This window comes from Bufo gargarizans, chromosome 7, assembly GCF_014858855.1.
Source record: "Bufo gargarizans isolate SCDJY-AF-19 chromosome 7, ASM1485885v1, whole genome shotgun sequence".
Taxonomy (NCBI): domain Eukaryota; kingdom Metazoa; phylum Chordata; class Amphibia; order Anura; family Bufonidae; genus Bufo; species Bufo gargarizans.
In genome coordinates this window covers 40,195,798-40,218,837 of record NC_058086.1, presented here as the reverse complement: position 1 = coordinate 40,218,837, position 23,040 = coordinate 40,195,798, and the positions used below count along the sequence as shown (strand labels likewise).

Here is a 23,040-nt window from a genome sequence, read left to right as displayed (position 1 = left end):
AGACTTTACATTGAAAGTCAATGGGGACGGATCCGTTTGAAATGGCACCATATTGTGTCAACATCAAACGGATCCGTCCCCATTGACTTGCATTGTAATTCAGGACGGATCCGTTTGGCTCCGCACGGCCAGGCGGACGCCAAAACGACTTTTTTTTCATGTCCGTGGATCCTCCAAAAATCAAGGAAGACCCACGGACGAAAAAACGGTCACGGATCACGGACCCACGGACCCCGTTTTTGCGGACCGTGAAAAAAAACTGTCGTGTGCATGAGGCCTTAGTGGGTTTTTGTTTGTCCACCCGCCTCTTATAGATTGACCACAAGTTCTCAATGGGATTAAGATCTGGGGAGTTTCCAGGCCATGGACCCAAAATGTCAACGTTTTGGTCCCCGAGCCACTTAGTTATCACTTTTGCCTTATGGCACGGTGCTCCATCGTGCTGGAAAATGCATTGTTCTTCCCCAAACTGTTGTTGGATTGTTGGAAGAAGTTGCTGTTGGAGGGTGTTTTGGTGCCATTCTTTATTCATGGCTGTGTTTTTGGGCAAAATTGTGAGTGAGCCCACTGCCTTGGATGAGAAGCAACCCCACACATGAATGGTCTCAGGATGCTTTACTGTTGACCTGACACAGGACTGATGGTAGCGCTCACCTTTTCTTCTCCGGACAAGCCTTTTTCCTGATGCCCCAAACAATCGGAAAGAGGCTTCATCGGAGAATATGACTTTGCCCCAGTCCTCAGCAGTCCATTCACCATATTTTCTGCAGAAGATCAATCTGTCCCTGATGTTTTTTTTGTAGAGAAGTGGCTTCTTTGCTGCCCTTCTTGACACCAGGACATCGTCCAAAAGTCTTCGCCTCACTGTGCGTGCAGATGCGCTCACACCTGCCTGCTGCCATTCCTGAGCAAGCGCTGCACTGGTGGCACTCCGATCCCGCAGCTGAATCCTCTTTAGGAGACGATCGTGGCGCTTGCTGGACTTTCTTGGACGCCCTGAAGCCTTCTTAAAAAGAATTGAACCTCTTTCCTTGAGGTTCTTGATGATCCTATAAATTGTTGATTGAGGTGCAATCTTAGTAGCCACAATATCCTTGACTGTGAAGCCATTTTTATGCAACGCAATGATGGCTGCACGCGTTTCTTTGCAGGTCACCATGGTTAACAATGGAAGAACAATGATTTCAAGCATCACCCTCCTTTTAACAGGTCAAGTTTGCCATTTTAACCCAATCAGCCTGACATAATGATCTCCAGCCTTGTGCTCGTCAACATTCTCACCTGAGTTAACAAGACGATTACTGAAATGATCTCAGCAGGTCCTTTAATGACAGCAATGAAATGCAGTGGAAAGGTTTTTTGGGGATTAAGTTAATTTTCATGGCAAAGAAGGACTATGCAATTCATCTGATCACTCTTCATAACATTCTGGAGTATATGCAAATTGCTATTATAAAAGCAGCAACTTTTCCAATTTCCAATATTTATGTAATTCTCAAAACTTTTGGCCACGACTGTATGTATGTATATATATATATATATATATATATTCTTAAAGGGCATCTGTCAGCAGACTTGTCCCTATGACACCAGCTGACCTGTTACATGTGCGCCTGGCAGCTGAAGGCATCTGTGTTGGCCCCATGTTCCTATATGTCCTCACTGCTGAGAAAAATGGTGTTATAATAAATGCAAATGAGCCTCTAGGAGCAACAGGGGCGTTACCATTGCATCTAGAGGCTCTGCTCTCTCTGCACTTTGATTGAAAGGTCCAGGCAGTGTAAATGTCATCACACCTGGTCCTTTCAATAAAGGTGGGCGCAGCACTGGCTTAGTTGCCCATAGCAACCAATTAGAAAATGAAAGGTGGAATCTGGTTGCTATGGGCAACAGTTCTACTTTACACCAGTTTGATACATCTCCCCCACCCTTGTTCAGAATCAGAGGCAAAAATCTGTGCAGACCTGATGCTTTCACAGCTGAGGGTATGTTACAATTTCATCCAGTCAGCAAAATCCTTTTTGAGCTGAAAACATCAGCAGCAGAAAGTGTTCTCCTGGCTGGATTGCTGCAAAGGGGGTCATTTATGAACATTTTGATGCCAGTTTTGGGTGTAAAAATAGTCACAAGACCCAGTTTTGCGACTTTTTAAACGCCTGTGTGACAACATTTTGTCGTACAGATATTTTTACTCTGTCCTCACCACTTGGGAGTGGTGGGGGGACAGGCCGGGGCTTCGGCTCTGGCAAATTTACTATAATTTAGACCTGAAAACAGGCATCAAAGAGGAGTAAAAACTACGCCAGTTGGGGATGGGCGGAGGATAAGATTTATCAAACTGGTGTAAAGGAAAACTGGCTTAGTTGCCCCTAGCAACCAATCAGATTCCGCCTTTCATTTCTCACAGCTCCTTTGAAAAATGAAAGGTTGAATCTGATTGGTTGCTAGGGGCAACTAAGCCAGTTCTACTTTACACCAGTTTCATAAATCTTAACCCTGGGGCCTAAGTAGTTTTTACTGCTGGAGGTAGGCCTCGTCATAAATTATGTGAATCCTCCAGAAGCGCCGAGGGAATCAAAGAACGGAATAAAAATCCGATCTCTGTAAATGACCCCCAATTTCTCAAGGCATATTTTGATACGGGTCACCTTCAAAGTGCAGTATTTTTGGCAGTGATGCTGCCCCTGTGTGTCTGATTTCATTCAGTAACCCCCCTGATCTGCTGTCTGACATGAAGACGCGGGGAGTGATAGCAGGTTTCAGCTGCTTTCACTCCCGACCAGTGGCCTAGCTTGGGTTGGCAGCACCCGGGGCATGCCAAGTATTGCGCCCCCCTCTCCTCCAACCTGTGGCCACGCCCCTTTTTACAGATAATGCAGAAGATATCGCCTGCAGTCCTATGTAACACCTCAGATAACACAGTGATAACTCTCTGAGTACAGATAATGTAGTAGATGGGTGTGAGCCCCCAGAATTCAGAAAACGCACAGTGTGACCTTAAGTCTGGGGCCAGGATGCGGCAGTGTGGGCGAAATTCTATATCCTATACCCTCCTATCACTACAGAACATACAGGGTAATACAGCGCCCCATACCTCTTACATCCAGTGACGTCTCTTTGATGTAGATGTTCTTTCCTCATCTTCTCCTTCAGACCAGACCACCATTTTTCAGCCATTTCTCGTCTCTGCATGTTTGACAAAAAAAAAATTCTTAGTTTACTACTTTTCCATCATCCTACCACCCCTAATACTGTGCTGCCGTGCTCCCCAGATGAACCCCCTGATAATGGTAGTACCATGCAGATAGTGCCCTTCAATAATTATTGGCACACAGTGCCCTAAAATAACTGCGCCCAGCAAATAGTGCCCTGACACTAATAGTGTAAACATAACGTCCCCCAAAAATAATTGTGGTAAGCTGATACTGTGCCAAGGTGCCCCCACAGTAATAGTGCTCCCAAAAGTGCCACTGATAAGAATAATTCTCTGCTAAAGCACACATGGTAGTAATAGTGCTCCTACAGTGCCCCCATGTCCCCACTGTGCCCCAGAAGTAATAATGCTCCCATAGTGCCCATACTAGTAATTATGTTCCCCATAGAACCCTAGTAGTAATAAAGCCCAATTTAATGCCCCCCAGTAGTAATAATTCTTCTTATAATGTGACAGTACAAAAAATGCCCCTTTTTAATGTCCCCATAGTGCCCCCATAATGTGCCAGTATAAAATACCCCTATGTAGTGCCCACAGTAAATGCCCCCATAGTGCTCCTCTCCCCCCCCCCTTCCTCCTAGTGCCCCCCATAATGTACCAGTATAAAATGCCCCATATATAGTGCCCCCGTAGATGACCCCATAGTACTCCTCTCCCCCCTTCGCCATAGTACCCACCATAATGTGTCCCAGAATAAAAATGACCCTATACAGAGCCCCCCATATAAAATACCCCTTCTTTGTGGCCTCAGTAGAAGCCCCCATAGTGTTCCCAATAATGTGCCAGTAAGAAGTGCCCCCATAGATGCCCCCCAATAATGTGCCAGTAAGATGTGCCCCAATAATGTGCTAGTAAGAAGTGTCCCCATAGATGCCCCCCAATCATGTGCCAGTAAGAAGTGCCCCCCAATCATGTGCCAGTAAGAAGTCCCCCCCCCTTCCCAATCACATGCCAGTAAAAAGTATTGTACCATATAAAAATATAAACACTTATACTTACCTCCATCAGGCTGGCGTCTATGCGGCCTGTGTCCCGCGCTGTATGGCTCAGGCGGCGCGATGACGTCATTGCGCCGCCTGCACTGGCCTCTGATAGGCTGCAGGCACTAAGCCTGCAGCCTATCAGAGGAACGGGGAAGGGAGACGCCTCTACCCTGCCCCGCAGCATCCATCTGTATCGCTGTCCTGAGGACAGCAATACAGATGACTAATGGACATGAGCGCTTCTACAATGGAAGCGCTCATCTCCCTGTGCCCTGCCACCGCCCTGACTTGTCAGCAGGGCCGCGCTGCCTGGGGCGATCGCCTCACTTTGACTAATTGGCGGTGAGGCCCTGCTGGCAGCCCCCCCCCCCCCCCACGCTACGCCACTGCTCCCGACTGATGTACTGGAGATAATTCTGTGTAGTTTTATTTTAAAGATTAGAACCAGTGCATTGCTGAATGATTAATATTTTAATAATTAATATTTAGTGATTTTCACGCATCATTTGTGCGTTCCGTTAAAATCCCAGCATGTTCTATATTCTGCGTTTTTCATGCAACGCAGGCCCCATAGAAATGAATGGGTATGCGTGAAAATCGCAAGCATCCGCAAGTGCGGATGCGGTGCGATTTTCACGCATGGTTGCTAGGAGATGATAGGGATGAAAGCAACCCTGGACCCCATTAAAGTGTATTCCCTGTATTATTTTCCCTTATAACATGGTTATTAGGGAAAATAATAGTATTCTTCATACAGAATACATAGTACAATGTAGATTGAGGAGTTAAAAAAAAAAAAAAAAGAAATATATATATATATATATATATATATCTACTTATCTTATCCAATTGATCGCGCAGCCAGCATCATCTTCTTTCAGGACCTGCAAAAGGACCTTTGGTGACGTAATCTGATTTATATCTTCATTCAGCAGGACCTGCGCTGACGTCACCATGTGATGAGCGCGATTACGTCATCAAAGGTCCTTTTGCAGGTCCTGAAAGAAGAAGAAAGAAGAGGATGCTGGCTGCGCGATCAATTGGAACAGGTAAGTACATTTATTTTATTTTTTTAACACCTCAATCTACATTTTACTCTGCATTCTGTATGAACAATGCTATTATTTTCCCTAATAACCATGTTATAAGGGAAAATATTAAAGTCTACAGAATACCTAACCCAAACCCGAACTTCAGTGAAGAAGTCCGGGTTTGGGTACCACATTCAGTTTTTTCTCACGCGCGTGCAAAATGCATTGCACTCGGACGGAAAAAACTGAAGAACACAACGCAATCGCATACATAACTCACCCCACTCGAGTTTTCCGCGTGTGTGCAATGTGTGACGTAAACGCATAGTACCCGCACTGAATCCTGACCCATTCATTTAAATGGGTCTGTGTACATGAGTTTTTTTTTCACGCATCAGTTTTGTATTGCGTGAAAAACGCAGCATGTTCTATATTCTGCATTTTTCACGCAGCCCTGGCCCCATAGAAGTGAATGGGGCTCCAGTGAAAACACAATGCATCCACAAGCAAGTGCGGGTGCGATGCGTTTTTTCACTGATGGTTTCTAAGAGATGTTGTTTGTAAACCTTCCGTTTTTTATCACGCGCGTGAAAAACGCATGATAAGGCATTGCACCGGCTAGACTTTATGCCATTCTTTTTTTTTTTTTTTCTTTTTAATGACTACTTTTTTTTTTTTTATCCTCAGCCTAATGGATGAGATACAGTACAGCAGTCTGACCCGGGCAGAATTTAATTTTCTGTACTTTGCTGCCATCTATTGGCCAAACCTGGAATTGCACATATAATTAAAGGCGTTCTACACTTTTCCTATATTGATGACTTATCCTCACCATATGTCGTTTCAGATTAGTGGGGCCGACTACTCACACCCCCACCATCATCTGTGTGAAGGGAACACGGGACTCATACGAGGCTGTGTTCTCTTCTCTGTTTACCTGCTTGCTATCAACATTGCAGCAGCGAGCAGTTTAATTGAAGCTCCTCTGTGCATTCACTTGAATGGGAAGGAGCAGTTGTATTTACACTTCATTCAATTCAAGTGAATAGGACGGAGGAGCTGCAATCAAACTGCTCGCTGCTGCAATGTCGACAGCGAGCAGGTAAACAGAGAACACAGCCTGGTACGAGTCCTGCGTTCTCTTCATACAGCTGATGGCGGGGGTGCCGGCGGTCTGCATTACGGAAACGGGACGGATCAGTTTTGCAGCCCACAGCCTTCTATTATGACGGAATGAATAACGGAATGCCTCTAAAGGCATTCCGTCACAGAATTGCGTTATGGTCCGTGGTAATGGAATCCATAACGCACTTCACCGATGTGTGAACGAATTTCATAAGTTATGTTCTATGCAAGGAAACTACAATGCGTGCAGAACATGAAAAATCGCGCTAATGTTCTTCTAAGACTGGCTACACCTGTAGACCTCTGGATTAACCCCTTATGGACTAGGCAAAATTATATTTTTTTAATGGCACCATTTAATTTACTGAGATTGGGGTGAAAAAATAAAATACAAATCCTGGTATTTTGGGTTTTTGGTTTACGGCGTTCACCGTGCCCTAAAACTGACACGGCAGCCTTATTCCGCACTTTAGGACGATGACAGCGATACAACATTTCTATTATATTTTACTACTTTAAAAAAATAAAAGCCTTCAATATATATATATATTTTTATCCGGTTTCTACCCCTGTCGCCCTGATCTGCTCTCATTATCACCGATGTCACTACACCCAATAGGCCCACAGCTTCTGGAGCTCGAGTGGCAGAAGTGGAAGGATGCATTGTCAACAGTTTTTTTTTTTGTTTGTTTTTTATTATTTTCACAAAAAAATCCTCAGTTGATTCGGCTCCTTCTCCAGGCTTTCTGGCCTCCATGATAAATAGGCTGATCGTCGGTGGATCAGGAAGGTTCACGTCAGCAGTGGTGGCAGCTAATTCAGGCAGAAGGTGGATCTGGATTGTCTTCGTGCACCTAATTTACCAAGCAAGGTGAGGCTTATTGATGAATCTGCTGCTCAGGGTAGGGTCGCATATGCGGCAGTGGATCTGGCAGACAGTACCCTGCCGGATTTCACTGGATACAGAATTGTCAGATTGTACAGTTAACACTGGATCTCCATTGACTATAATGGGGTCCGGTGGCCACTTTCTGGCACAAATCCAAGACTTCAGCTGGACAAAATACATTGCATGCAACTTCTTTGTTCAGCCGACATTTGTGCCGGATCAGGCATGCCGCAGATGTCATCATACCCTAAATTAGCAGTAATGGACACGTAGTACCCTGATGATAAATCAGGGCCTTATTTTTGTTTTTAAAGATTTTGATCAAGCACCATTAAAGAACAGAGGAAGAACTGGGTGATCCTCCATGTTGGTTGTCACATCTGGGATTTATCGTCGCAGTCAATCAGATTGACAGCTCACAGGACAAAGATCATCTTGCCGGTGGCGCCGCTGTTCTGGATGATGTCTTGATGGGCCTGAGGGGCTTTCTCCAATGGATACTCAGGCCCAATCAATGGTTTTAGCCATCCGCTCTCCATCCCCTTAAAGAGGGCAGCTGAGGCCTCCTTCCAATCATCCTAAAATCAAAAAGCTCTTTATTTATAAGTAAAAAACTCAAATCATTTACAGAAGGAGACAGGGAGGCAGTACTATCTGTACCTACATCATTTACAGGGAGAGACAGGGAGGCAGTACTATCTGTACCTCCATAATTTACAGGTAGAGACAGGGAGGCAGTACTATCTGTACCTATATCATTTAGAGGTAGAGACAGGGAGGCAGTACTGTCTATGCCTCCATCATTTACAGGTAGAGACAGGGAGGCAGTACTATCTGTACCTCCATCATTTACAGAAGGAGACAGGGAGGTAGTACTATCTGTACCTCCATCATTTACAGAAGGAGACAGGGAGGCAGTACTATCTGTACCTCCATCATTTACAGGAAGAGACAGGGAGGCAATACTATCTGTACCTCCATAATTTACAGGAAGAGACAGTACTATCTGTACCTATATCATTTACAGAAGGAGACGGGACGCAGTACTATCTGTACCTACATCATATATACAGAGAGGCAGTACTATCTGTACCTCCATCATTTACAGAAGGAGACGGGACACAGTACTATCTGTAACTACATCATAAATACAGAGAGAGTACTATCTGTACCTCAATCATTTACAGATATCTGTACCTCCATCATTTACAGAAGGAGACAGGGAGGCAGTACTATCTGTACCTACATCATATATACAGGGAGGCAGTACTATATGTACCTCCATCATTTACAGAAGGAGACGGGACGCAGTACTATCTGTACCTACATCATTTACAGATATCTGTACCTCCATCATTTACAGAAGGAGACGGGACGCAGTACTATTTGTACCTACATCATTAATAGGGAGAGACAGGGACGGAGTACTATCTGTACCTCCATTATATATACAGAGAGACAGTACTATCTGTACATACATCATTTACAGGAAGCGACAAGGAGGCAGTACTATCTGTACCTACATCATATACCAGGAAAAAGAGGGAGGCAGTCCTATCTGTATGTACACTAACTATCTGTACCTACATCATTTACAGGCAGAGACAGGGACGCAGTACTATCTGTACATCCATCATTAATAGGGAGAGACAGGGACGCAGTATTATCTGTGCCTATATTATTTACAGGGAGGCAGTACTATTTGCACCTCCATTATATATACAGAGAGACAGTACTATCTGTACTTGCATAATTTACAGGAAACGACAAGGAGGCAGTACTATCTGTATCTCCATTATTTACAGGAAGGCATTACTATCTCTACTTACATCATTTACGGGGAGAGACAGGGAGGCAGTACTATCTGTACCTATAGTATTTACTCAGGCAGGAATATTGTACCTCTATAATTTGCAGGAAGGCAGTACTATCTGATCGTTTATTACTTACAGGGAGACACCAGGAGGTAGTACTATCTATCTACACAATTCTCAAGGAGAGACAGGATAAAGTACTATCTATATCACCATCATTTACACTTTTTACAGGGAGAAATAACCACACTGAACCTGAACTTGGATTTGCTTTGTTATTACCTTAGTGGAGCTGAAGAGTGAACACCCGATGATACTGGACTCCTTGGCCATTGTGTCTCGGGGGTTAATTTCAATAGAACCTCGGCAGCCAATAACCTGGAATAAAGGAACACCGCCTGTTACTATAAAAAAAAACTAAATGTTGCATTCTGTGACCCCAAAAAATCTTCTCTCTTGGAATTGGATCTGTGGATTGGGGAGGTGAGTAACTAGAGGAGGGAGCAGATATGATGGGTGGGGGTAGGACATAGGACTGGATAAGCGGTGAGGGCACTTACAATCACTCGGCCGCCATTTGATAGGAGTTTCAGGTCATTGCTCAGGTTAACATTGGACAACATCTCCAGGATGATATTAACCCCTTCTCCTCCTGCAGCCTCCTGAATATTAGAAAGCACAACATTCATCCCTCCATAATAAATCACAGCATCCATCTGATGCTTCCGCCAGACGACAGGTCTACGGGGTGATGTCTGATAAGACTTTGGGTGTGAATACATTATGGACACTTACTTGGATCTTCTCGATATAATCCTTCTCCTTGTGGTTGAACGCCTTGTGGGCTCCATTTTGTAAAACCAGATTTAATCCTTCGGGGCTGCCAGCAGTCCCAAATACCTTGAATCCACAGGCCTTGGCAATCTGACAAGCTGCTATCCCCACCTGCAAGGTGCCGAGCATATTTTAGCAGGAAAGGAAAAAAGCGCATTTGTCTCATCGTCCACATCTCCGTCCACCCCTCTACTGCCCTACACCAGGGATGCATTACATGGGGTGTCTTATGAAGACATCCTTCCTATATTCCCCCCCCCCCCCCCCCCAACTATGAGCCAATACAGACAGTCTCTCTATGAGAGCAGCTCCTGTAATGTTGTATTACAATCTTTTATTGCATGGATGGCACCATGTAGTATAACATTTCTCCTCTAGAGGTCGCTGCAAGGAAAATGCCTAGCTGGCCGTGGCTTTCCTGGCAAATTCAACCGCCTGCTAGGGGAGCAGGTGCTAACACTACCTTACACAACCAGGGAGGGTGGTATAAACCCCTCTATTACAATAGACCCTTAATGGTATAGACTACCTTATACCATTAAGGAAACTGGGCTAACACACAACCCTAGACCACCAGGGAAGCTGGTATAAACACCTCCACTACCCTAGACCACCACTGAAGCTAGTAAGCCCCTCCACTAAGCTAGATTACCAGGAAAGGTATAAACACCTCCACTACCTTAAAGAATTAAGAAAACTGTGCTAACACAATAACACAACTCAAAATATCAATTCTACGTAGTTTTATTGAAAAAGACGACTCAGTGGCTTATATTCACTTTAGTGAGATCGCATTACTTACTCCCCCACTGGCACCATGTACGAGGACCACCTCTCCGGGTTTGCCCTGCGCTCTATATAACAAAAAAATAATAATTACATTTAAAAAGGTGTAATGCTCTGCAGACAGATTGTAGAATATGATAACGTATATATCAGAATGGTGCAGAGCGTTACATCCTCCAATCAATAACCATTATATAATAAGCACAAGTGATGATATCGAAACATATATATGTATATATGTGTGTATCTACGTATCAATATCAATCACTTGTGCTTGTCACATAAAGGTAATTGAATGGATGACGTAATATTCTGCGACTAGAGTTTACTTCGGAAACAGAGCCCTGTAGGCCGTGAAGTATGGAACGGATATGGCGGCTCCTTGCTGAAAGCTCAGCTGCTCGGGCAGTTGGTAGACCGTATCTTCAGAGGCGACGGCGTACTCCGCATATCCCCCCGTGATTGTATTGGTGGTGAACACGCGATCTCCTTTCTGTACAAAAGAAAGACCAAAAATAATAAACTATATATTAAAATATGATCGTCGCTGATCTGTCAGATTATGTAACGCCAGGAGGATTCTGGGAAAAAACGAAAGTACTGTACAATGGGCCTGAGCTGCAGTACCAGGCACCGACAGCACCGGACGCATGGCACTGAGCCTGCGTAAACAATGAAGGGGGTGCAAGGCTCGCGGGAGGCTCCGAAACCGACACTGATCAAACATTTCTGGCCTATACTGAGGATGAGAAAACCCATTTTACACATGAAACAAATTACAGAATCTAAATTCCCATAAAAAAAAAAATTGGGCCAACATAAAGGCCATCGTTAGTGTTATCGGAACAGGTCGCTCGTATCACTCAGCTGACACTTGCCATGCTTCGGTAGCCATTAGTGGCCAAAAATGGCGGCATACGGTATGTACGATAACTTCTGCTATGGAACTGCCCATCATCTACCGCCATAATAGAGCATAAGGACTGAATACTGAGTATAAGTGATAAACAACAGCGCCACCAAGTGGCCAAATCAGCATGTACAAGGGGGAAAACAATATTTAAAAAAGGTGACCAGTTTAGAAAACCCATTTACATACATCTTATCAGGGGAATTCTGAGTTAATAGAGGGGGGTCCTCTGTTCAGGACCCTCAATTATTAGGCAGAGGGGCTATAAAAAGAGTGTCTCTCGCTCTGGAGGACCCGTCCTGTCTTACACAGACAACCCACTGATATGAATGGACACGGTGTAATGCTTCTTTCCTCCTGCGGTGGCGCTGCAGGAAAACTGAACCCTGCTGGATTTCCTCAAAAGTACAACGAGCGATTGTGCAACTCGGAGAACCCCTTTAAGAAAATACACTGCTTACCTTAAACGTGGTCACGTTTTTGCCAACTTCCTCTACGATTCCTGATACGTCAGAACCGGGTGTGTAAGGCAAGTTGGGTTTCCGGGCATAGACGCCGGCTCTGATGTAAGTGTCCACGGGGTTAACTCCAGCCGCGCGCACTTGAATTAAAACCTTTACATAAAAAATAAAAATAAAACAAATTACCGGTACTGATCTCGGGTACAAGGGTGTAGTCGGTGCCTGCTGGCGAGGGGCGGTATACTGGGAATAAACATGGACACATATGAACATGGGACCAACACAGATGTCTTCAGCTGCCAAGAGCACATGGAACCAGTGTCATAGGGACAAAACTGCTGACAGATACCCTTTAAAAAGAGCACCCTTCACCTCTCCTGACAGGTCTGTTGTAGTAACTACTTGCTTTCCCCATGTAATAATTCCGAAGCATGTTTTCTTATGAGTCTATGTTGTGCCATTCCTCTACTATTCTTGATAGAAATTTATGGATAAAGGTCCAGATGGGTGTTGCCAGTTGGGGTGGGTGTCCCTGCACAGTCTGCCAGTGTCAGATTGTGCAGGCACACTCCCCAAACCAGTAACTCCCATCTGTACCTTTATCCATAAACTTCTGTAAAAAAAAACATTTCCCGAATTCGGGTTCGGTTCCAAGGTACCAGTTCAGAAAAAGTTTTTTACAGTACAAATTAATTTATGAAGTTATTACGCGAAGTATCGCAAGACTTCGTGAAGCAATAACTTCGGCTCATCGGAGCCAATACATTCTAATACTGTACGGAGCTCCTGCTCATTACAGTATTGGAACAAAGTTTTATGCAAATCAAGTTTGGATGTTTCACCTGAAGTCGATTTGCTTAACCCTAATGATGATAGATCATTAAAGTCCAGACTGTGAAGGTCCGACACCCCTACCCCGCCAGGTTACTGCAGTTTCCATTCACTTCAATGAGAGTTGAGCTGCAGTAACCCAGGACGGGTGCTTCCTGCTGCCAGGCTCGGGACCCTGCAAGGAACAGCTGATTGTGGGGAGGCAGGGTGTCGGTCATCAATATCGAGAGGCTGGAAACCCCCCCCTTTAAGCAATTATCCACTATGCTCTAAACTGCAGCTTCACTTTAGGCAAGGCACCAGTACCTGGTTCTCTCCTGGTGAAGGCACTGGGACATCAGACAGCAGCTTCAGAACCTCTGGCGCGCCAAACTCCGAGACCCGAATACTTCGCATAAACCTCCCCACAGAAGCCATACTTGTCTATGAGAAACACAAACACATAAATACCGCTATAATATATACTCATGTACTGATAATATAGAAGAGGCGGGTCATGTGACCCCAAGATCAGCCTAAGGGTCCATTCACACGTCCGCATAGTGGGTCGGGAATTTTGCGGAACGGGTGTGAACCCATTCATTTTCAATGCCAGTGTTTTTCCGTGTTTTGCGGATCCGCAGTTTGCAGACTGCAAAACTGTTGCGATCGTGTTAACGGACCCTAAAAACCGCTCCCCCCTTCACAATCCACGAAGGCCTGCGGACGGCACAATATATCACAGGATGAAGAACCGTTACAATGTATCACCTGATCCCCAATATTCTGTCATGTGACAAGTTCTAATATACTTTGGGGGACATTTATCAAATGGGTTACGCCGTTTGTTTTTTGTTGCATCTTTTGGTGCACGTTTTTGGTTGCGCAAAAGGTGCGTGATTTAGGCCAAGTTTACTGTGTAGATCACTTTAATGTCTTATTTATGACTTTGTAAAAAGTTGCGACTCCTTGCCAGTCATCCACCGGGCATACATTTATTGATACAAGGGTAAACCACATCGCACTTGCGCCAAATTATTACCGTGCGTTTGTTTCATATATTTGGCGCAAGTGCGCACAGCAGCTCCAGTCTAAGAACTGACCTCAAATACACCTACAATGATTAATTCCCCCCCCCCCCCCCTTGTGTTTTAGTCCCTCTCAGTTTCAGGACCTCTGCTCCCTGTCAGTAAATGGAGAGCTGGTCCTGTTCACAGCTGCGGTTTGTTACAATGTATCAGTCCTGCTAATCCTGTGAAAGCCACATACACAGCAGCGGCGCAGATTGACTACTGGAAATGTCCATTCCTACACTGTAACAAACGTCCAGATGTGAGCAGGACTGGATCAGAAGATCACTAACAGCCATCAGCACCAGGTTGTTATGGATACAGACATACCAATTATGTATAATTATTATTTTTTTGTTTTTTTTTTGCAGAAAAATAAATAAAATTAATATTTATCTGCCCCACAAGGTGAATGGGATGTGTGATCGTTTTTGATTGATTACACTTTGGACTAGTTCTGTAGTGATGTGTATGATATCATACATCCTATTAGGCCCTGCCTCGGACTCAAACTGCGCTCTTGGGGCGACAGTAAAGCACTGTGCAGCGGTTGCTATTTACAGCACCATCTAAGGGGTTAATCGACCGGGACCAGCCGCATTCCTCCGATGCTGGTGGATGGAGCAGCACTTAAAGGGGTTGTGCCTAGTTGTAAACTTTGGACCAGCGTGGTTCCACCACTGATCACAAGGATGGGGGAAGGTGCCGCTCCCACCTCTTGGGGGTCTGATCTGTATACACCTACATTGGGATTGCTCCCTCTAGTGGTGGAGGAATGCCGCCATGATTTCTACAAATCTGTGGAGGGACGGTAGACACTTCTTTAACTTATACAAAGAGCGGCAACGAACAGCGCAAGGTCAGATCTGACGCGTACGACATGACGAACTCAGCTCTGCTACATCTGAGGACATATACAGAGCGACTTGTACAGTTCTGGTTATCGAAGAATCGCGTTATGGATTCTAAATTCTGTTATTGTCCGTGGTGGCGGAATCTATAACGCGATTCTTCAATAACCCAAACCCGAACTTTAGACGCCGAACTTAAAGGGCTTCTGTCACCCCACTAAAGTGATTTTTTTTTTTGGGCTAGTGAAATTAGTTATATTGCGATATATCACAATATAATTGTGTTACTTACTTTGATCCAGCAGTTTCTGCAAAAAACGAAGTTTTATAATATGTAAATTCGGTCTCTACCAGCAAGTAGGGCGGCTACTTGCTGGTAGCTGCTGCAGAAATCCGCCCCCTCGTCGTGTTGATTGACAGGGCCAGCCGGGATCTCCTCCACCGGCCAGCCCTGTCGGCATTTCAAAAATCGCGCGCCTGTGTTGATTCGGCGCAGGCGCTCCGAGATGAGGAGGCTCGTCTCCTCAGCACTCCCTCAGTGCGCCTGCGCCGATGACGTCTTCTATTTCGGTGATGTCATCGGCGCAGGCGCACTGAGGGAGTGCTGAGGAGACGAGCCTCCTCATCTCAGAGCGCCTGCGCTGAATCAACAGAGGCGCGCCATTTTTGAAATGCCGACAGGGCTGGCCGGAGGAGGAGATCCCGGCTGGCCCTGTCAATCAACACGACGAGGGGGCGGATTTCTGCAGCAGCTAGCAGCAAGTAGCCGCCCTACTTGCTGGTAGAGACCGAATTTACATATGATAAAACTTCGTTTTTTGCAGAAACTGCTGGATCAAAGTAAGCAACACAATTATATTGTGATATATCGCAATATAACTAATTTCACTAGCCCAAAAAAAAAAATCACTTTAGTGGGGTGACAGAAGCCCTTTAAAACACAAGTTCGCTCAACACGAAGAGCGAGCAACAGCAAATGGTGGAATAATTAGTAACCCAGTGCTATGCCTGGAATGTGCCGTATTCTGTACACAGGACCTTTGCTCAGGACCCACCACCTCTGCACCACTGGCAAAGAAATATTCGCAGGGGCTTCTCTCCATTACTTACAGCGAATAGAAAGGCTGCAGATCAGATCTAATGTCCTGTAGGTAGATCAGATCAGCCACCTGCAGAAGGCATGCTGAGACTTGTGCTGCTACAGAGTGAGTACATGTAATGACCCTGGCAGTTCCATGAGTGCACGTGCAGAACTACAAGTCTCAGCAGTCCCCTGTCAGCCCAGCATGCACACAGCTCCCCGGCCCCGCCGCTCTCACCTCCAGCTGTCACCGGCCCCCGCTGCAGTCAGCCTGGAATGGAGAGGCAGAGAGAAGTCACGTGGTCATGAGGTCACATGACCAGCATGGAGGAGGCGGAGCTTGTCCTCAATGCGGTTCTATGGAGAAGAGGAGGCTGCTGTGGAGGAAGGTGATGGAGGGGCCGAGACTGTGCGGTGAGAAAAAAAGGGAGGACATGGGGAGCAGTCTGTGAGAGGGAGGACATGGGGAGCAGTCTGTGAGAGGAGAGGGAGGACACGGGGAGCAGTCTGTGAGAGGAGAGGGAGGACACGGGGAGCAGTCTGTGAGAGGAGAGGGAGGACACGGGGAGCAGTCTGTGAGAGGAGAGGGAGGACACGGGGAGCAGTCTGTGAGAGGAGAGGGAGGACACGGGGAGCAGTCTGTGAGAGGAGAGGGAGGACACGGGGAGCAGTCTGTGAGAGGAGAGGGAGGACACGGGGAGCAGTCTGTGAGAGGAGAGGGAGGACACGGGGAGCAGTCTGTGAGAGGAGAGGGAGGACACGGGGAGCAGTCTGTGAGAGGAGAGGGAGGACACGGGGAGCAGTCTGCGAGAGGAGAGGGAGGACACGGGGAGCAGTCTGCGAGAGGAGAGGGAGGACACGGGGAGCAGTCTGCGAGAGGAGAGGGAGGACACGGGGAGCAGTCTGCGAGAGGAGAGGAAGGACACGGGGAGCAGTCTGCGAGAGGAGAGGGAGGACACGGGGAGCAGTCTGCGAGAGGAGAGGGAGGACACGGGGAGCAGTCTGCGAGAGGAGAGGGAGGACACGGGGAGCAGTCTGCGAGAGGAGAGGGAGGACACGGGGAGCAGTCTGCGAGAGGAGAGGAAGGACACGGGGAGCAGTCTGCGAGAGGAGAGGGAGGACACGGGGAGCAGTCTGCGAGAGGAGAGGGAGGACACGGGGAGCAGTCTGCGAGAGGAGAGGGAGGACACGGGGAGCAGTCTGCGAGCAGTCTGCGAGAGGAGAGGAGGACACGGGGAGCAGTCTGCGAGAGGAGAGGGAGGACACGGGGAGCAGTCTGCGAGAGGAGAGGGAGGACACGGGGAGCAGTCTGCGAGAGGAGAGGGAGGACACGGGGAGCAGTCTGCGAGAGGAGAGGGAGGACACGGGGAGCAGTCTGCGAGAGGAGAGGGAGGACACGGGGAGCAGTCTGCGAGAGGAGAGGGAGGACACGGGGAGCAGTCTGCGAGAGGAGAGGGAGGACACGGGGAGCAGTCTGCGAGAGGAGAGGGAGGACACGGGGAGCAGTCTGCGAGAGGAGAGGGAGGACACGGGGAGCAGTCTGCGAGAGGAGAGGGAGGACACGGGGAGCAGTCTGCGAGAGGAGAGGGAGGACACGGGGAGCAGTCTGCGAGAGGAGAGGGAGGACACGGGGAGCAGTCTGCGAGAGGAGAGGGAGGACACGGGGAGCAGCCTGTGAGAGGAGAGGAGGGCAACTCAGCCAGTTCTACTTTACACCAGTTTGATAAATCTCCCCCAATGTGCTCTGTGTGATGAGATAAGGAGCGAGATGTCCTGAGGATGATGGGGGTGGTAATCTGTGTTATGGCAGTGAGGCAGTGGACATGCCGGGTTACTGCAGTGAATGGCAGCTGAGCCGCGGTACGCCGCCGGTATCTGCACAGTGGACGGAGCCCCCCCCCCACACTATGTAGTTTCGAGCCTGAAACAGCTGATCTGCGGGGAGGTGTCAGGAGTCGGATGTCACGTCCATCAGTCTCGGATTGAGCTGCAATGCCATGTACTGCCACTATGCAATGTACGGCGCTGAAGAGTCCGCAGTCCCCTTCCCACAGCTGATCGGCACTTCTGTGTTTTGTAACCAGAGGAGCTTACAGGATTATTCTAGGTTCTGTCCATCTGTAACCTGGTGCGTCCCCAAAACCCAGGACCCCTTTACCCACTTCCTCTAAATTATAGGACATCTGTCAGCAGTTTTGTCCCTATGACACTGGCTGACCTGTACATGTGCACTTGGCAGCTGAAGGCATCTGTGTTGGTCCCATGTTCGTATGTGCCTGCAGTGTTGAGGAAAATTATGTTTAAATATATGCAAATGAGCCTCTAGGAGCAACAGGGGCGTTACCATTACACCTAGAGGCTCCGCTCTCTCTGCAACTGCCGCGCCCTGCACTTTTATTGACAGGACCAGGTGTGATGACTTTTTCACTGCCTGGTCCTGTCAATAAAAGTGCAGAGGGCGCGGCAGTTGCAGAGAGGTAAGAGCCCCTAGGTGTAATGGTAACGCCCCCGTTGCTCCTAGAAGCTCATTTGCATATATTAAAAACCTCATTTTTCTCAGCAATGCGGACACATATGAACATGGGACCAACACAGATGCCTTCAGCTGCCAATGCTCCATGTAACAGGTCAGCCAGTGTCATAGGGACAGAGGCCCTATAAGGAACTGGTGACCCATCATCTTCTCCCCTTTAATATGGGTCATGTACACCATGTGTATGTGATTTCACTTATAGGCCGCTCCAGGCCACTAGGGCTGCAAAGTGTGTATCCAGTCTTACATGAAAATGTAATAAAAATTACACCACTTTAAAAAGTTTAAAAAAATTTAATGCTGCCAATTATGCTTTTTTTAAAGTATTTTCTGTCCCATCTTCTCATAGGAGTAACCAGTGATCAAGTATAAAGCTCCAGGTGATCCTCGGGCTGCGATTCCAAATCTGAAATCCCGCGCAGAGGGCGGCTTACATGACAAGGACCATCTTGCCGGTGGCGCCGCTCTTCTGGATGATGTCTTCATGGGCCTGAGCTGCTTTCTCCAATGGATACTCAGGCCCAATCAATGGCCTTAGCCATCCGCTCTCCATTCCCCCGAAGAGCGCAGCTGCGGCCTCCTTCTCATCATCCTAAAACCAGAAACAACATGACGTGACGGACCAGTAAAGAGGGAGCGAGGACCCTGCCCATCAGAGGGAAGGAGACAGTAGGCGAGGGTGGAAGCTGCTCGTATGGCAGTGCGTCTAAGCAGGAGATGATGAGGGCGTGCGCTAGCATCCTATTTCACTCAGGAGGGGGCCGACACGAGAGAGGTTTTTGAGCTGGCGTTGGCGCAAGGTGGTCAGAGGTTGGATGCGTGGTTTCAAGGACAGGCAGAATCAAGCGTGGCAAACGTGAGGAGTCACTGTACTTTCGCACAATTAAATTTTAATAGAGAATGGTGTAAATAGCTAATAGTCATGGCCATTAGGGGGTCTCACTTCCACTTAAATTGCAGTCCACTGCCTGTTCTCAGGAACAAGAGACTCAGAAGATGACGTGGAGGGGGGGGGGGTGACGGAGCTAGCTGAGCTCCTGAGCCTGAATAGAAGCACTGACTCTTTTGAAGAGCAGAGAAGCTCCTGTGTGTCTGCAAGTCTGATCTCTCCCTTCTTCAGCTTTCTGAGCCCCTACATAGAAGAAAACGAATATAGTAATGGCAGATTCCAGAGAAGGGAGACACTCACTGCTTGTGAGAGAAATGCATCTAGCTGTGAAGCTGAAACAGGGAATAATATGGCTGATAAGTACATTAGGGGAGCTCAAAAAAAGACCTGCTCTTTCACAAATATGATTGCACAAAGAAGTAGAGCCATTATGCAAACTTTTTTTTTTTTTTTACTCAGGTATGCTTTTAAAATAGGGAGACAGTATTACCTGTATGTACATAATCTACAAGGAGAGGCAGGGAGGCAGTACTATCTGTACCTACATCATTTACAGGAAGAGACAGGGAGGCAGTACTATCTGTACCTACATCATTTACAGGAAGAGACAGGGAGGCAGTACTATCTGTACCTACATCATTTACAGGGAGAGACAAAGGCAGTACTATCTGTACCTACATCATTTACAGGGAGGCAGTACTATCTGTAGCTAAATAATTTACAGGAAGAGACAGGGAGGCAGTAATATCTGTACCTACATCATTTACAGGGGGAGACAGGGAAGCAGTACTAGCTGTACCTCCATCATTTACTGGGAGAGACAGGGAAGCAGTACTATCTATATGTACATCATTTACCGGAGGAGACAAGTAGGCAGCACTATCTGTACCTACATCATTGACAGGGGAGGCAGTACTATCTGTACGTACATGATTTACAGGGAGGCAATGCTATCTATGACTACATCATCTACAGGAAGGCAGTACTATCTGTACCTACGTCATTTCAAACCAAAGTCCCCCAACCATTCTATTTTAATTGCAAAGGCGGGTCACATCATTTACAGGGAGGCAGCACTATCTGTATGTACATCATTTACTGGAAGAGAAAAGTAGGCAGTACTAGCTGTACCTACATCATTGACAGGGAGGCAGTACTATCTGTACCTTTATCATTTACAGGGAGGCAGTACTAACTGTACCTACATCATATAGACAGGGAGGAAGTACTATCTGTACTTACATCATTTACAGGGAGGCAGTACTATCTGTACTTACATAATTTACAGGAGAGACACAAAGGCAGTACTGTCTGTGCCTACGTCATATAGGACAGGAAGGCAGTACTATCTGTACCTACGTCATTTCAAACCAAAGTCCCCCAACCATTCTATTTTAATTGCAAAGGCGGGGTACCCCATATTACTATCTCTGGATTTAGAATGGGACGTCATATATAAGCGTCTAATACTTCTGTCCCTAGTCTGTATGTTGGATTTTCTGTCAGCCTATTTCAGTGGTCAGGGTGGCACACTACATACAGACGCGCGTGTCGTAAAGACCCGGGGCCGTAATACGTCATTCTGATCCTGATCGTTCGCTGGTATTACCTTAGTAGAGTTAAAAATTGAAACTCCGATGATACTGGACTCCTTGCGCATCGAGTCCATGCCGTCTATTTCACTAGAACCTCGGCTGCCAATGATCTAAAATAAAAAAAGAGCACAGCCCATTAACAGAAAGAAAAAGATGAAGCAGAGTTCAAACACCTGGAGTAGCTGAGCTGTAATGGTGCTGTAGCTTGGTGTGACAGATGACTGGGCAAGATGGCATCAGAAACTGGACCAGACTTGGTACAAGCATAGGTTTGCACACTGACAGGACAGCAGAGAATGAGGCAAACAGCCTGGTGTGTATAGCAGAAGCAGCCTTACAGCTGAACACAGGACCAAAATATGGTTTAACTCTTGCACTGCTGCCAAAATGAGGAAGATTCAGTTAAGGCCGAGTTCGCACTTCAGTTATTTCCAGGGATGAGCGATTCGACTTCGGATAAAACATCGAAAGTCGATTTGCATAATACTTTGTTTGAATACTGTACGGAGCGAGCTCTCCATACAGTATTAGAATGTATTGGCTCCTATGAGCTGAAGTTATTACTTTGCGAGACTTCGCATAATAACTTCATAAATTAATTTCTACTGTAAAAAAAACACTTCCTGAACTCGTGTTCGGTTCCAAGGCACCAAAACAGGTTGCCGCACAGAAAACGAGCCCTCGCACAGCTCCATACATATATACGGCAGGGAGTAAAAAATGAAAACTTACAATTGCTGCATGAGGAAGGGGTTAAAGAAGAATAAAGCTAAAGTTCTGGAATGGCCGAGTCACAGTCCTGACCTTAGTCCAATAGATATGTGGTGGAGGGACGTGAAGCGAGCAGTTCATGGGAGGAAACCCACCAACATAGCAGAGCTGAAGCCTTTTTGTACGGAGTAATGGGCAGGACTAAGCAATGATTACCGAAAAGATTTAAGGTGGATTTAGACAATGCAAGGGCAATAATCGGGCAGATTATCAGGGATGAACCTTCCTGCAAAAGCTCATTCCCGACAATCTGCCCATGTAAAGGTGCTGCCAATGACGCAATTAGGCCTCCTGCACACGACCGTTTTTTTTTTTCTGTTTACGGGCCGTTTTTTGCGTTCCATATACGAAACCATTCATTTCAATGGTTCCGCAAAAAAAACGGAATGTACTCCATATGCATTCAGTTTCCGTTGAAAGATAGAACATGTCCTATTATTGCCCGCAAATCACGTTCCGTAGCTCCATTCAAGTCAATGGGTCCGCAAAAAAAACGGAACACATATGGAATGTACTCCGTATGTCTTCCATATCCGTTCCGTTTTTGCGGATCCATCTATTGAAAATTTTATGCCCACCCTTATTTTTTCTATGTAATTACTGTATACTGTATATGCCATATGGAAAAACGGAACCAAAAAACGGAACAACGGATCAGTGAAAAACGAACCGCAAAACACTGAAAAAGCCATATGGTGTGCAGGAGGCCTTATGAGCGAAACAGTCGTTCATGCAGGCACTTAAATTTCTGTGTTTCTGGGCAGCAGATTGTGCTGTCAGTAACAGTGCAGCTGTACGAGATCGTGATAGCAATCCCTCGTCCTCATACTGTGGAGGAGATCGCTGCATGTAAACACAACGCTTGACCTCCACTTAACGAGCAGCCGATTGTTGGGAAGGAACGCTTCCTTCCTGACAATCTGCTGCTCCTCGGTCCGTGTAAATCCAGCTTTAGTTGCAGTTAGGCTAGGTCTACACGACGACATTTGTCGCACCAATGTCGCGCGACAATTTTTATAATGGCAGTCTATGGTGTTGCACTGCGACATGCTGTGACTGCGACGCAACAGTCGCAGAAAATCCATTCAAGACGGATTTTTCTGCGACTGTCGCGTCGCAGTCGCAGCATGTTGCAGTGCGACATTGGTGCAACAAAATGTTGCGCGACAAATGTTGCAGTGTAGACCTAGCCTTATTGCTGCCCGGGGGGCACGCCGGATACTGAAAGCAAAGGTTGACATAATTCTGCCACTCATAGACGTGATATTGGATCATTTTCCTCAATAAATAAATGACCAAATCTAATATTTTGTGACTCGCGTGTAGTTTGATTTGATTCTCTTTATCTGCTTTTAGGAATTCTGGAGGGTCCACAAACTGTATATTTCCTCAG

General features: G+C 46.5%; 1 protein-coding gene across 6 annotated transcripts in view; it reads right to left on the bottom strand.

The window, feature by feature from the left end:
- Positions 1-7,026: 7,026 nt before the first annotated feature.
- The window catches only part of CRYZ (crystallin zeta), a 35,785-nt gene continuing 19,771 nt past the window's right edge, over positions 7,027-23,040 (bottom strand). For 4 of the 6 annotated variants that reach the window (XM_044300424.1, XM_044300422.1, XM_044300425.1 and 1 more), the window contains exons 8-16: positions 20,891-20,986; positions 13,185-13,301; positions 12,048-12,200; positions 11,006-11,169; positions 10,693-10,744; positions 9,852-10,001; positions 9,617-9,718; positions 9,339-9,434; positions 7,027-7,820 (exon numbers count right to left, since the gene is read on the bottom strand). In XM_044300424.1, coding sequence (XP_044156359.1) covers positions 7,659-7,820; positions 9,339-9,434; positions 9,617-9,718; positions 9,852-10,001; positions 10,693-10,744; positions 11,006-11,169; positions 12,048-12,200; positions 13,185-13,301; positions 20,891-20,986 — 1,092 coding nt within the window. In that variant the 3' untranslated portion in view covers positions 7,027-7,658. Of the gene's footprint in view, positions 7,821-9,338; positions 9,435-9,616; positions 9,719-9,851; positions 10,002-10,692; positions 10,745-11,005; positions 11,170-12,047; positions 12,201-13,184; positions 13,302-16,097; positions 16,213-18,553; positions 18,985-20,890; positions 20,987-23,040 lie in introns of those variants that run through there. The other 2 variants (XM_044300427.1, XM_044300426.1) reach the window with 2 other exon arrangements.